The sequence below is a fragment of the Cydia amplana genome, chromosome 5 (genome assembly GCF_948474715.1).
Source record: "Cydia amplana chromosome 5, ilCydAmpl1.1, whole genome shotgun sequence".
Lineage (NCBI taxonomy): Eukaryota > Metazoa > Arthropoda > Insecta > Lepidoptera > Tortricidae > Cydia > Cydia amplana.
In genome coordinates, this window is record NC_086073.1 from 19,184,084 (window position 1) to 19,200,515 (window position 16,432).

General features: G+C 40.5%; 2 protein-coding genes across 2 annotated transcripts in view; one reads left to right on the top strand and one right to left on the bottom strand.

Moving 5' to 3' along the window:
* LOC134648382 (nuclear factor of activated T-cells 5) overlaps window positions 1-5,696 on the top strand; it is a 104,650-nt gene extending 98,954 nt beyond the window's left edge. Inside the window, exons 10-11 of the mRNA XM_063502911.1 lie at window positions 3,574-5,019; window positions 5,195-5,696. Of these exons, the coding sequence (XP_063358981.1) occupies window positions 3,574-5,019; window positions 5,195-5,199 (1,451 nt within the window). The 3' untranslated portion in view covers window positions 5,200-5,696. The remainder of the gene's footprint in view (window positions 1-3,573; window positions 5,020-5,194) is intronic.
* LOC134648378 (dedicator of cytokinesis protein 7) overlaps window positions 1-16,432 on the bottom strand; it is a 258,518-nt gene that overhangs the window by 191,175 nt on the left and 50,911 nt on the right. Inside the window, exons 36-40 of the mRNA XM_063502906.1 lie at window positions 16,091-16,156; window positions 15,329-15,445; window positions 14,251-14,339; window positions 13,335-13,481; window positions 11,995-12,065 (exon numbers count right to left, since the gene is read on the bottom strand). Of these exons, the coding sequence (XP_063358976.1) occupies window positions 12,026-12,065; window positions 13,335-13,481; window positions 14,251-14,339; window positions 15,329-15,445; window positions 16,091-16,156 (459 nt within the window). The 3' untranslated portion in view covers window positions 11,995-12,025. The remainder of the gene's footprint in view (window positions 1-11,994; window positions 12,066-13,334; window positions 13,482-14,250; window positions 14,340-15,328; window positions 15,446-16,090; window positions 16,157-16,432) is intronic.

Below are 16,432 nucleotides of genomic sequence, written 5' to 3' on the forward strand. Positions count from 1 at the left end.
TTTGTTAGTTGATTTCGATAAATTAACGTGTAATAATAACACTATAGATGGTCAAGCAGATCTTGTCAGTAGAAAGGCGGCAAATTTGAAAAATGTAGGCGCGAAGGGATATCATCCCATAGAAAATTTGAATTTCGCGCCTTTTTCTACTGACAAGATCTGCTTGACCAGCTATAAAGAAATATCGTAGTATTTTATTTAATTGGTAAAAAAAGACTATGTGAAGTCGAAATTAAACAAGATGGCGTCATTGAAACTAACACATTAATGAAATATCTTGTTTGAATAACGCAAACCGCCTACAAATTTACAATAAACTAACTACGTAGCATAACATCGCTTTTCTAAGTTAACATGGTGTATATTTATCAAATTGCTGTCAATGTGGTTCGTACTTAACTATAGAATATATTCGTCCTGTATAAAGCTATATTTACACCAGCAGCTTTATAAGTCGCTTTGTGTACACTAATGTACTAATTATAATTATTTATATGTTTACTTGTATTTGAGTTGAAACAGTATCAAAATGTAATGGCTATAATAAATTAACAATTATCGGAACACCTTTGTAAAGGTTGTCCCAGATTATTCTTTAGTTCAAAATAATTTAATGATTTTAATTGTTTATATTAGTACAAGCTGTCCTGTAGCTTAAGCAGTCCATGATTAATATTCATTTGATTGTTTTTAAAATATTGCTACTTTTACCTACTATTGAATTTTCATTTGATGTTGATTGTTGTTGCCACATTGCGCCCAAGTCTCTGTCAGTGTAAAACGATTGCTAATTTAGTTTATGGTTTAACTTTTTTTTAATTATTGACAGAGCCTCGGGCGGTGATACCGTTTGATATTGCTTCCGTAATGTCGCAAACATTAGCTGCCACGAGTGTTGCATGCTACATTATGTTCGCAGTACAACATATTGAACTTTTTGGAAGAAATGACTGATGCGTTACTGGCGTATTCCTTTCTTTTTTTCCCTTCTGTTCAAGCTAGGTCTGTCTAGGTAGAGGGGCGCCGCCGGCCGCCGCGCGACTCCAGCACGGTACTGACACACACACGCACACACACACACGCACACGCAGCACACACAACACGACAAACACACGAAACAACATTTATTATGTGACTAGACGCACACAAAACATTGAAGTCCTTTTTAGGGTTCCGTAGCCAAATGGCAAAAAAACGGAACCCTTATAGATTCGTCATGTCTGTCTGTCTGTCCGTCTGTCTGTCCGTCCGTATGTCACAGCCACTTTTCTCCGAAACTATAAGAATTATACTGTTGAAACTTGGTAAGTAGATGTATTCTGTGAACCGCATTAAGATTTTCACACAAAAATAGAAAAAAAACAATAAATTTTTGGGGTTCATCAAACCCATACGTGTGGGGTATCTATGGATAGGTCTTCAAATATGATATTAAGGTTTCTAATATCATTTTTTCCGAAACTGAATAGTTTGCGCGAGAGACACTTCCAAAGTGGTAAAATGTGTGTCCCCCCCCTGTAACTTCTAAAATAAGAGAATGATAAAACTAAAAAAAATATATGATGTACATTACCATGTAAACTTCCACCGAAAATTGGTTTGAACGAGATCTAGTAAGTAGTTTTTTTTTAATACGTCATAAATCGCCTAAATACGGAACCCTTCATGGCGACTCGCACTTGGCCGCTTTTTTTTGTCTTTAATTTGCTTTATTAATTGCGTTGACTAAATATTAAAAGTACCTACGACGAGACATTCGTAATTCCAACTTCCAAGTATGTAAGAGTGTATACTGTAGTTTCCTAAATGGCAGTTAATACCATTCTCATTTTTTTCCACTTTTTATTTTTCTCGTAAGCTTCATTTATCAATAGCAATTATAATCATTCTCATATTTACCCATTCTATGTATTTATTAGTAGCTTATTTTCTCGATATGTTTTTGAACCGTTTTCATATTTACCCATTCTATGTATTTATTAGTAGCTTATTTTCTGCCTGACATAACAACAACAAACTATGAAAAACGCTGGGGTGTCCATCAAATCTGGAGTTCGTCGGACTGTTTCTTTTCAAAAAACATTTCCTTTGCAACTTAACTACCTAACGAACCTAACCTACCTAGCTATTGATTTAGTGAGACGTCCGTGAAAACATTACACTTTGGGGAAAAAAGCGTAGGTAGGTAAGTAGGTTAGGTTCGTTAGGTAGCTTCAGATGCCCGAAGGGCAAACCGCCCAGAAATAGGAGCCCCGCGAAGCGGGGCTCCGTCTATTTAAGTTGGAAAATAATGCGAATGGTTACAAAACATACCGGGAAAATAAGTTTTTCAAAAAAAAATAGAATGGAAAAATATGCGAATGACTAAAGTTGCTATAGGGAAAGGAAGATTACGAGAAAAATATAAAGTGAGAAATAATGCGAATGGTATGGCATGGTAATGGTATGGTATGGTATGGTATGGTAATGGCGAAACTGCAATTAGGAAATAACGATTTTCGGAACATACAGTATACACTCGTATGTAATGTGCATTTTTATATTTATACAATAGGTATACCTAATCTGAATTTTATACAAAAATATAAATAATCAGAGTTCGAATTGCACTTAAGTACATAGACATAGAACATTTTTATTCAACATCACATAAAATGGTAGAGTTAACAGATAGTGTAACACATGTTTTACAGATAAACCTTAAATTTTAGACTTAAAAACTAAGAAATTGAGTTTCACATCTAGGAGAGAAATATTCGTGAATGTTAAATAGGCGGTTGCCTCAGCGTTATGTTGCAGGTTGCAGTGTATTTACTACAACGCTAGTTTTCAGGTTAACATACTATTTTGGTATTTTGGTTCATTTTTATATATATTTGTAACTTGCCTTCATTTCTCTTTTATAGAGTTTGTGCGGAATGAGAAAGAGTCGTGGAATGTATTGGGCCCCATACATTCCACGACTCTTCTCTTTCCGCACACACTCTATACCTTAACATAAACACTCCCAAACTTATAAAGTTATAACAATCATACATTTAATCCATAACAAATGATACCTGACATATCCTTACAATTTATAACCCTAAAACACAAAATATTGAAAATATGTATTCAGATGAAGTGTCACCGTACCCAAGCTCTGTGAAAAGAACTACAGTCAAATAGGTCAGCTAGGCATATGAGCTATAGGTAAATACAAGAATCTATGTCGTCTGTTTGGAAGTTTAAGCTTTCTAAATATTTAAAAATCTTAGTTCAGTTAGGAAAGGACTTCCACACCCAACACAATTAAAAATAACACTTATTCATATAATACGCAACATATTCACACATAATCAAGTATATGATTTTCATTCGAATTTCTTAATTGACTATGGGCGAAACTTGTATTGCACGCACTCTCAGTATACGAGACGAACTCACTGCTCACGAACACTTCAGGCTGACTGTAGGTACAGACTGCACCCACACGTAGCTAGCCGCCCAGTGCCCGCCAGCCCCGAGGCACTTAGTTAGGCTGACCGCGCCCGTCCGGCCGTCGTACTGACCCCGTGTTCCGTGTCGCCCCAGGTGCCGGTGCCGGCGCCGGCGCGGACGACGCCCGGCCCGTGCTCATGTGGGGCGGCGCCATGCTGCCGCCGCCCCGGCCGCCCGCGCGCCGCCCCTCGCTCATCGTGCCCGACCCGCACGAGCCGCTCGGGCTCAAGGCCGAGCTGCAGGACGACTCCAGCCAGCACGACTCCTGCGGCCCCGACGGGCCCGAGCGCCTCCCCGACGACCTGAAGGTGGTCGACCTGCGCCTCAAGGCCGAGGCGAGCCGCGACGGCCCCTCCTTCGCCATCAAGCTGTCCCCGCCCGCCGCCCCGCAGAGCGAGCCCCCCTCCCCCCTCGCCTCCTTCACCCAGCAGCTGCAGGCCATCCAGAACCAGGTGCAGACCGACAAGATGGTCGAGTCCGTCACCGCCGCCATCTTCAACTCGGACGACCCGGGCGGCCAGATGTACCCCGCGCCGATGTCGATGGCCATGGATCCGATGCGGCGGCTCATCTCCGCCGAGAACGACGCGATGCCGATGCAGCGGGACATGAAGGCGCTCAACCGCGAGCTGATGATCGCCGACGCGACCATGCAGGTGGCGGCCGCCGCCGAGCCCGGCCTGCTCGCCTTCGGCCGCATGACGCAGCCGCAGCAGCGGCCGGCCGAGCCGTTCAACCCTTTCACGATCACCAAGATGGAGATGGAGACCGATCAGATCGAGCAGCGCATCGCGCAACAGACCGCGCACATGGAGGCCCTGGTGGAGGACGCGATGAAAGCGACGGCGGTGATGCTGCCGGCCGACGCGGCCAAACTCGACGAGCTGGTCAACTCGCGCGTGGAGGACCACCTCTCCGGCGCGTCCGCGGCGTCCTCGACGGCGTCGCACGCGTCCGACGTGCTGCTCAGCCCGACGGCGGCGGTCGGCCCCGTGCCGCCTCGCGACGCCCTGATGGCCCCGCTGCCGCCGTCGGCGATCTCCCCGGACGTGATCCTGAACCCGCAAGTGTCCCCCGGCATGATGTGCGAGGCCGGGCCGCGCATGGTGCTGCAGGCGCCGGCGTCGCAGGAGGAGCTGATGATGATGACGGAGCTGACGAGCTCGGTGAAGACGCCGCCCTCGGCCGTCAAGTCCATGATCCTGAACGCCGCCGCGGAGATCCTGACGTCCGACTCGACCATGAACGCGCTCGTGACGTCGGCGATCAACACCGCCAATATCCTGACGACCGAGAGCGCGGGCGGCGCCGCGATGCAGATGCCGGAGCAGCCGAGCCCGAGCGAGCCGGCGTCCGACCCGCCGCTGTCGGCCATGTCGCAGGCCGTGTCGCAGGCCGTGACGCAGGCCGTGTCGCAGGCCGTGTCGCAGGCCGTGTCGCAGGCCGTGTCGCAGGAGATGACGGCGCCCGTGCAGGGGCTCACGGACATGAGCGACAGCGACCTGCTCTCCTACATCAACCCGAGCACCTTCGATCAGGGTGAGTTCTTCTTCTGATTAGCCTCGTTTGTTAATCATTCTGTACGAACTTACGATAGAATTTATACGACAATAATGCGGCAATTTTTAGCTGCCGCTCGATTTAAATTTAAGAAAATAAGTTTTATCTTGTACCAAAATTACGTTGACAAAATTAACCTAATGTTTTGTTGCAGTTTAAACTGCGGCGCCCCGGGACGGCCGGGAACAGACAGTGCTGTGCATTTCATACTATAGTGACGTGTCAAAGGCTCAAAACAGTTTTTACGTGAATATTTAATGGTCCGGATGAATGGATGCTAGGATAAGCGACGTGGACACTATCTCTGGCTGGAAGTGTTAATGATTCTCAATATTATATTCGTGTGTGGAGTGTTTCTGGATGTTTGTAAACAGCGGACGAGTCAATTATGTTTTCATGTGAGTCAGTATTACAGGGCCAACAAATTACATTATATTCTGCAAATGAATCCTTGGAGTGTCGATGGGAGTGGATGGACGCAATTTTTGATTTCGAATTTTATGTAAATAGTGATAGCTTTGTATCGATGTTGTTATTACATTAATTCGTTTTTAAGTGTCGATGCGTGTAGGAATATACATAATCATGTTGCTTGATGTTCGAGGGTTAAGTTAGGTGGAGAATTTAATCGATGATCGATTAAATTGTTGTACGCAGCTTTGGAAATGTTATTAAAAATGAAGCCCTGTTAAATGTAGATGTTACAGGTTACAGGACAGTATTTTCGATTCTGGATTGTTTTTTTTATTCAAATGTAATTGGAAGTTACAATACCTACATGAAAATACTGACCTGTATTCGTTAACTAAAAGTTACATTTATAAAAGTATGTAAGTAATCTACTACTTGAGTTCTCGGGAAGTAATTCGCGCGTTAATTTAATCTTAAGTATTGTACTGTATGTTACTTGAGCGTTTTTAAACTATCCTAATATATTTAAATTGACGATTGGATTTGGTAAATTATAATCATGATTTTAGTTTAATCTTGACCATTTTTACACACGTCTAAAATTAAGTTAAGGAATTCTTTTTGATTTTATTATAAGTGAAGATATAGTAGTCATAGCGTAATTATTTGTATAAAGAGGAAATCAAATAGTAAATTAATTTCAATTAATCTCATGCATTGTAGTAGACGATGGGAGTTGAATGTCACTTTTGATAATGATGAGTATGTTTTAAAAAATATTGCCTCCCAATAAATTACATAAATAAAAACTATTACAACAATTATGCCGTGACCATAATTCTGCTGGGTACTTTATTTAAACTACCAATGTAAATTATCTTGATTCGTATATTATGTATGGTATTAGTATGCGTTTCAGAATGGAACTGATAATGTTTGTCATAGCTAAATTGTTGTAATGTGGCCAAAGGATGGCGTATTTAAGAACGGTACGAGTATGTGCCGGCCACTAGCGTCTCCCGAGCGTCGGCGTCTAGTCAACTCTATGGCTGCTGCTCGACGCAACGTTGGCGCAACTGCGCAGCGACGCCATTTTCCATAGCGCTGACTAGACGCCGACGCTCAAAAGACGCTTGGGATTGCCCTGATTGCGCGGGAGGACATAAAACGCGACTGATTAAAACCTTGGAAATTAATCGCGAATTTAACGGCCCGGCGGGTGCTTTCTCAAGTTCATCATTACTTATTAGTAAAAACAATATTAACGTGTACATTGTAATTCCTAAATCTCTCAAATAGGCCTCGTATTATTATCGTCGGAATGACTTAAAAAAAGATTATTTGATTCTCACGACTAGGTAGGCAATCTTTACTACTTTCAGTCTTAATATACCTATAAGTACTATAATTACTATTATTATATTACTTTGCACACGTCAATATTGGTTTAATAAAAAATATATTGAAATGGTGGAATTTGAGAATGCTACCGGTCGAAATTAGGTCACATTCGCCACTACATGTCCGCAAATTGTGATATGTAACGAAAAATATTATTAGCTTAATGTCGACATAGTAGCTAAATATGTAAGTGTAAGGAAAACTGTACTGATGTGATTAGAGCAAAGATTTATTATAATCATATAACAGATAGTTTTTATAGTAATGTTGAATGCTACATGTTAAATGTGCCATTACTGTGTGTAATCTTTAGCGTAGTTAATGTAAGTGTGGATGACCCCCTAACCGAGACACTTACTGACAATTATGACATGCGAATTATGATTAAAAAAATCTAAGATATCTAAAAAGCTATCCTCATACCTGTCGCTTTTTGCGTAATCGTATAATAGAGAATTAGAGACCATCCAATTATAAGGCATTTAGGACTGAACAGCATGGTTTTATTGGATGACAGTAATATTATAAAATTTCATAAGTGAAAGCTTGAATTTATAGTGCAACATTTGTAACCAATGATAACTCAATCAATTGATAAAGACTGTCAAATATGTGATCTTAGGTCGCGCCGACTGTAAGAGTAGATAAAGTGGCGAGCATCTATTTATGGCCACTGAAGAAGCAAGATCAATTATTATAATATATTACTCTCGTACTATCAAACTCGATCTAGCTCGTTTGTCATGTCCTCATGTCATAGTTGCCAGTATAAGTTTGGGCTAAGGGTAATTCATTTCGGCCGACTTGTAGAATACAACTTTTAATACATACACAATAAAATCGAATATGCAACGTATATTTGTAGGAATAGGTGTGGTCTCAAAAAATCTGCCAAAAATTAAAATAATGACATTGTCACATACAAACAACGTATATGAGCATACCTGTCCACAATTTTATTACAAGAGTGCCTTCAACTCGATACAGAACCGAAGTCAGGGACCAGAAACAATATAATTGTTCAATAGAATAAGGCTACGACAGGGGATATCAGTGCAATTAAAATTTACAAAAGATTTCTTACATTTAGGGCCAAAATAGCCAAGAGTTCATGCTCAAGCACTTTACGAGTAAACATGTTCGTGTTTATATAAGCGTCGATTTATCCATCATATGAAACTTTCATTAAAATTTACCAGCTATATAAAAACCACTTTGGTAAAAAAATATAACGATTTAAGTAAGTACCTATCAAATTGCTTATCAATAATATTGATGTACTTCAATTAAATATTTTTATATGATTTTAAAAGCGCACATCAATATAAACTCCAGGAATAAACTGTACTTAACCTTAATATTTTTTCAATGGATTTAAAAAAATATCTAAACCTCTCTCTAATATTAAAAAAATTGGTTTGTTGTGTTCATTACCTTGAAATGTTCTCTAACTATCACAATTAGGTCAAAGTTCAAATTAATGATAGTCACAAATGATACAATTTATCGTCTTTTAGAATGTCACACGTGTGCTGTATCGTTTATTTGAAATAGGTAAATTAAAATTAAAGGAAAATATATTTTGATAAAGATAAATTAGTTCCAATGAACATTGCATACATATAAAATTACATTTTGTTATACTTATAGTGCAAACACTGAGTCGTTCACCGGGTTGGTCGCCGAATGTTAAATATGTGGTTGCCAGGCAACCGACATGACTTTGTGATTGAGCAAATATGTTTGTATTTGAAAATTCAGTTGCAGGCATCTGTAAACGTTTCCATGGACCAAGTCCAGTGTTAATGGTAACTTGTTAAATTTTCTAACCTTATATGGTTCAAAACCTTATAATTTATATCATAAAGGGCCAAGGAAGCAAACTGCAACCAAAAAATTTAATAACTTGAGTAGCATTAATACCACATGGTTTTAATTGTTACAAGTTCAAAAGAAACTTATTTATCCCTTTGGTTTTCGTTTTCTACGTTATCCTAGATCTCTTTGTTACTGGTTATATGTAGTTGATCTCTCAAATCAAATTATAATGGTCACTGTGGTCTTCCAATTTGTATAAAGCGTTCACAAGAAAAATGTTGCCGTTTAAGTATGTAATGTTATTCGCATTACAAATTAACGCCTCATAAATCAGAATATGGTACGACTCCAAAATCGTCAATTATACCTAGGTACTTATAAATGATGATTTTAGTTACATTAAAGAGTATAGATTTTATAGAGAGTTACTGTCATGGTAAATTATGTAGCCAAGTATGGCCTGGTAATGTAGGCCAAAGGTATGGTGCGCCATCTTTCGAAAAGATTGCACCATACCTTTAGGCTATTCTCGCCTAGATGGCGTTCATTTCAATATAATTACAAATTAACACATATCAGTGAAATAATAAGGATCAAAGTCAAATGGCGTTCTAACAGTTTTAATCTTCTGTCAAAAGATGGCGGTGTATTTACTGCGGCTACATAATTGACCATGACAGTAACTCTCTATAAAATCTATACTCATTGGTTACATGTAAAATGCTGGTTGCCTATTTTTCACGTGAACGTACATTTTTATTATGGATCTGATTCAATGCAAAGTAATTTAAAAAAACCACTCGATATATTATATGGGCAACCGAAAGAGACTCTGTTGCTTGTTTAAATAAAGTAAGAAAATAATACAATCCTATTCTTTCAATGTGTCCCTCTCAACTGTTGTTTAGCAATAAACATCCGAGTACCTACCCTGAGAACTGATGTCCAATTATATCGTGCTATTTTAGCATGCAACTGATACGCCGCACGCTCAGTAATATAAGTACCAATTAATAAGCAAGTGTATTTAAATTTGAACCGTATGTTAATTTAGTTTTAGATTGAATTTTGAACGAATATTCCGCTCTTATATTACTAAACGTGTGATTGTGTATCGATCCGTCGGTAAATCTCTAGTCGGTCCAATACATTCAATGCAACTTGCCGAAATATTTGAAATTGTATGTTATTTGTTTTGATGTACTAATTAATTAAATGTTTTGAAAAATACGTTTCTTTTATTAATTTTTGAAAATTACTAAAACCCTTATTATTAGCGTGAAATCTTGTTCAGGTAATTAATCTGTAGGTATATAATAAATAAAATAACTGTTAATCATACATTTGGATGTTTTATTTGGAATCTCATGTATACATGTCATGGAATAATCTACAAATGACTATACAGACATAGAAAAATATTGAAATCTTGCACCATCAAGGTTGGGAGAAGCTGTGCCCTAAATCGTAAAGGATTTCTACGTCAAGTCTTTACTATACAGGGTGCTTCCTGTAACAGGAGCAATAAATTAAACTAAAGGCTGTACTCCTCAAACTGACCAACATTTGTTCAGCAACTTTAAAAAAATTAAGCCTACAGTTTAATTTATTGCTCCTGTTACAGGAAACATCCTGTATTATTTAAAAAGGGTCGGAAAAACGCCCGTCATCTTGAAAATATTAATTACCCTGTTCCGTACAACACAGACTTTTTACACCCATGTCAACGATTAAATATGCCCCAATGACATCTGTAGACCGTAAACGAACATTTCGACTCGAAAATGGATCCTAAATTATGATTTGTTTTCAAAATGACAGGCGTTTTTCCGCGACTTGATTATTAACCATGTATTTTGCACTTTTTGCGCATTTGAAAGGTTTAGTTGTATAAACACAGTTTAGTTGTAATGGCATTGCTTAGGTTGGTAATCCACCTGTCCAATGCGCATTGCGTCTCACTCTCACTAAGCTAAATGTAAGACGCAAATACACATTGGACAAAGAAATAGGACCGGTGCAATACCACCCTTAGGAAAACCTGTAAAGAGTCGGACGATTATGTTCAGTATTTTACGTTAACGCTACGCGAGGAGAAAATCTCACCAAGGCAAGACGTAAAACTTTAGACAAACCACGGGCGGTAATTCGTAAAGCCCCAGATCGCATATTTATGGCCCTCACCTTCGGTTCGGGCCACAAACACCTGCGATCTGGAGCATTCACAAATTCACCTCCCTAGGTATGTAATGTACTATTGTTTGTTGACAGAAATGCCAGATTAAGGTCACAATGACGAATAAATACGTGGGAAAATTATAAGGAATTTATCAGACTTTATATACACTTCCATATAATATAACATTCACACATTTAACACAGTCTTTAAATTTAATTTAGGACTAAAGGTAAGGTAGGTTAGGGTAAGTACATTTTTTAATCAACCAATCATAGTATAATTTTGTAGTGAATGTTTTTTGATGATTGGATATTTATATAATTGAAATGTTATTTTTTACGTAATTTTCGGTGTTTAAATTCATTCTGGCTTAAATTAAGATATACCGAAATTTAGAACTTAAAAGTAATAAAAACACTCTTACAAATAAGATCTTTACGAATATAAAATTATAGGAATAAATATTTATTCTTTGTGCATAATAATACAAATATGTCGGTGGTTATTTAGTTATTTTCTTATACTCCTATCACGTTGTGATGTTTGAAAATAGAACCTTATGCGGTACGAATACGGTTCAATATCGCATTGTTATATGAAAATACCTACCTAATACATTATTTATTAGATCTCATGATAACTTACAAACTTAAAACTATTTGCAATCGTCCATTTTTATACTTAACCTCAATCTCTAAATTACATATTTTAATACTATTTATAATAATATGAGTATACTGAAGCATTCAAACTTGTTGAATATAACGTCTTTTATATTAAAGTTGCGTTAAGTCGAAGTGAACGGGTAGTACCTTATAGGATCGTATTGGTTGCTCGTCTTGTACCATAGACTAGGAATCCTCTAGACGGAGTTTAGAGCAATTATTTCATGAAACCGATGCTGCCAAAAATACGGGGGTGCGGGGGACGAGGTGAGCGAATCCCGTGCCGTGATTGGTCCGTGTCTTTGAACGGACCAATCACGTCCGTTCACGTTCAAAGACACGGACCAATCACGGCACGGGATTCTGACACTGACTCGAAGATGGAGTAAAACTACCGTATATAGTGGCAGAGCGGGTAGCGTTACTATGCTCAGTCTAGAGGATGTCTTGTCTGCGTCTTGTACAATATAATGTACTTACAGCAATACAGAATGTTAGTGTAATCCATAATTTACGCTTGAAGCTTGTAGTCGGGTTTGCTGACGCCATTGCTGTGAATAGAAAAAAAAACGTTATTTAGTCTTCATTTAAAATTTGACTCTTGACAGTGTGAAGTAGTGAATTTACAATTATTAGTAGGTAGTGAATGTTTAAATTTTCATAGATGTAATACAAATTTTGTATGAAATACGCCACGCCACAAAGCAAGTGCTGCCCTCTAAAGTGCACGTACTTTTTCTTGTGAATTGTAGGTTCTGCCATCTCGTGGGCTACATTGTAAGCTTAAACTCGACATTTACACTTCGCGCAGCATAAACGGGGTGTTTTTGTGCCCCCTACAGTTCATGCACGTTCCCTATGGTACCTGAGCTGGTAGTCAGTTGCTAAGCGGGCGAGGTGTTCAAAATGATCTTGACGCGACTTTATTGTTAAGAGAATAAGAGCTTGTTATTGTCAAGGCACAGAATAAATAATAGTACTAGGTACAGAATGTTCATTCTATAACAAAACGCGTCTATTACGACAGATATGACCGCTAGGTGGCGCAAGCGCGAGCAGGCGTCCGTTCCGTAGCGGTGCGCGGCAACTACTGTGGCTAGACACCAAAGTTGGTGTGGGCCAAGCGACGCGACTAAATCGCGGAGTGAGCCACGCCTGGTCAAGGTAATTTTGAACACCTCGCCCGCTTAGCAACTTCTGCTGCTGACTGTACTCTTGCTGGTCGCTGTCGGTGAGGTCCCGATTCCCTATCCTCCTAAAACCCAACCAATCCAATGCAAAAACCCAGAATTTGCCACTGAAATCTGAACCTATAGTGCAGGGAATAGAGTTGACTTTTATTTGTTTGAAAATTTAACGAAACAAAGGAAATGCAACTCTGTTCCAATTGAATATGGTTTAAATTTCATCGAACTGAAGAAGTAGTATAGGTAGGACCTCGGGCCATGGGTATAGTTTGTAGCTTTCTAATAGAGCCCGAAGGCTAATCCTATTGTCTATTGTTAAGTAAAACCGCTCGTGCCACGTGCCACAACCACCTGCATAAAAAATCGGTACTTCGGTTACTGAGTGCCGGCGAGTCGAACGCTACAGAACCAGTCTAAAATGTCTCATCGAGATGCGTAACAGAGGCGCGTTATCGGAGAGCGCACCTACACTGGTTTTTCGAGCGTCGGACTAGCCCGCGCTCAGGTGCCAAATAGAATAATTAGGACCCTTTTTTGCAGGTAAGTAGCACGTGCGGTTTTACAGAACAATAGACAATAGGATAAGCCTTCGGGCTCTACTAGAAAGCTACAAACTATAGGAGGCTATGGTACCTGAGCAGCGCGGCGTGCGAGTGGTGGGGCAGCACTAGCGGCGCGAGGCGCTCCGCGAAGCGCGCGTAGTTGCGCTCCAGCTCGCGCTGGTACTCGCGCTGGTCGCTGCCGATCAGGTTCTTGTTCTTCTTTAGGGCGTCGTGACATCTGAACACAAAACATATATTAACAGATTCATTGCCAGCGCGAGCTACGCGCTACGAGCGTAGCCGATAACACGGGAGAAACCGTAAGTAGCGAAAAGCGCCTACGAACAGTGAACTCCACTGAATATGTTAAGGGCCAACAGTGGCGGAGCTAGGCGTGGGCGAAGTGGGCCGTGCCCACGGCTTTATGCGAGGCCCCTTCGGGCACTGTGAAAGAAAAGGGCCTCGCTAAGCTTCATATATATTCAGGCTTGTGTTGTGGGTACTAGACAACGATATAGGTATATAATATGTATGTACCTAATACTTGTAATAGACAGATACTTAAAAAAAAAAACATCCGTAACTCAGGAACAAAAATCTGTGATAAACACACAAATAAATGGCCTTACCCGGATTTGAACCCGGAACCTCCTGCTTCGTAGGTAAGGTCACTACCGACTAGGCTAGACGACCGTTAGGAAAATGTCAATATAGATTGAAGTTCTCTATAGCCTATAACTTGGTCTAATAATAACCTTAGTGTAGAAAGATTCAACTACGTATATGGAGAGGTTTGTTATGTATATGAAAAATACATGTCACGAATGTAACAGCTGAAGTATATGACGCTGGACAGCCCCGTATATTAAGCGGTAATTTTTGCCGTCTAGTGCGGCTGTAAATCTCTGGCGCATAATTTCTTGGAACTTTACATATCTTCTACCATCAATAAATAAATGAAATGAAATGACTCTTTGGTTATAGTATGATTTATAACTTTTACGTACTTCTTGGAGAAATCCTTGAAGGCCAATCTCAGCTTGTTGGTTAACCTCGTCGGCGGCTGCGACCCGTCCGCCACCGGCGCCAAAAACACCTGCAATGTGAGAGTTGTTAAACGTGTGCAGTTATCGCAGTTGTATGGTTTTGAGGCTATCCCCAACAGACACGTGTGATCCTTTTAAGAAACGAACGAAGTGAGTTTCTTAAACCGACACTCGTATTTTAATGCCTTTCATTATGTAGCAGTCACATAAATCACTATTATACCTCTAAATACGGCTTTTAAAATTAATGCATAGATTTTTTTACAATGTTGGATTTGCAATATTGGATCGGTTTATAAGCTTCATCAATACTGTAACTCAGCGGTCGGTAACCTTTTAGCAGCCAAGGGCCACATAGTAGTTAACGAAGTTGACGCGGTCCGTACTTTGTTAATATTTATGACTTTATCAGACATTGTCGTTTGTCAATATTAGATGCAAAACAGCCGGGGGGGCTCGCGGGCCGCAAGTGACAGGTTCACGGGCCGCATGCGGCCGCGGGCCGCAGGTTGCCGACCGCTGCTGTAACTAATACTGTACTTTTTTAAAGACCCTGCGCGATAAACTCAAAAACTACTGTACGAATTTTCATGCGGTTTTCACCTACTAATAGAGTGATTCTTGAGGAAGGTTTTTGTGTATAATTTAAAAAGGTTTTGTGTAAATTCGTTGAACTACCCGTGCGAAGCCGAAGCGGGTCGCTAGTAACCTAATACAAGGGGTTTTGGTAAGCAAAGCCTTACGTAAAACCCAATCGAAACCCCTTGAAAGGGATACCGGAGCGGTCCCTGGTTGAGTTACCTGCGCGAGCTCGAGCGGGCCCTGGTTGAGTTACCTGCGCGAGCTCGAGCGGGCCCTGGTTGAGTTACCTGCGCGAGCTCGAGCGGGCCCTGGTTGAGTTACCTGCGCGAGCTCGAGCGGGCCCTGGTTGAGTTACCTGCGCGAGCTCGAGCGGGCCCTGGTTGAGTTACCTGCGCGAGCTCGAGCGGGCCCTGGTTGAGTTACCTGCGCGAGCTCGAGCGGGCCCTGGTTGAGTTACCTGCGCGAGCTCGAGCGGGCCCTGGTTGACGGTGGTGCCGATGCAGCCCTGCACCACCATCTGCAGGATCTTGGGGTCCGCCGGCTCCTGGCTCGTCGCCGCTGCCAGCTCGTTTATCTGAAAAACAAATTAAATTTGTAGTATCTCATCTCACTAATGTCAAATCTGGGAGAAAAAGGGGAAAACATAAATCTCCAAAATGCGCGTTTTCCCAGAGATAAGACCTAGCTAGACAGATTTTTCGCCCCCGAAAACCCCCATATAGCAAATTTCATCGAAATAGAGCCGTTTTCGAGATCCCCGAAATATCAATATATAAATAAATATACAAGAATTGTTCGTGTATATTATATATACCTTTAAACGAAAAGGTATAATATACACGAACTCGTGATTCTGGGATACCAGCCCTTTGCTCTGCCAACTGAGCTACCGAAACTTACTCGATGACTGCGAATATTTCCACCATATCCCTCATACGTGCCTTAGGGAGGCGCCTAGCGACATCTACCGTAAGCGCATTACACTTCTTAAACGGCTACCGGAGTTCCAAGTTATATTGGAAGCTAGCGACCCGCCCGAGCTTCGCACGGGTTAACAAATTATACACAAACCTTCCTCTTGAATCACTCTATCTATAAAAAAAACCGCATCAAAATACGTTGCGTAGTTTTAAAGATCTAAGCATACATAGGGACAAACAGCGGGATGAGACTTTGTTTTATACTATGTAGTGATTGGACTTCCACGCATACTACTGACCTTCTTCTGGATATCTTCAATGGCCACTTCGATCGGCGTGAGGATGATCTGAGTTCTAGCTACCACCTGAAATCAAATGATAAAATATATAATTATGGTGAAGCAAATTTTGTTAGTAGAAAAAGGGGGCAAATTTTAAAAATCGCGGGCTAGTAACACTATATTTGAATTGTTCGAAAATCGCGTGTCATTTATATCTTATCTGTGGAACTGTTTTGTTTACATTTCATCGATGTTCGATGTATGTACATTGCTGCTTTTTGTCCGTTTCCTAGGGATACCATACTTTAGTTTACTTTACATTGTTACTGACATATATTATCCGGCTTGACAGACTATATC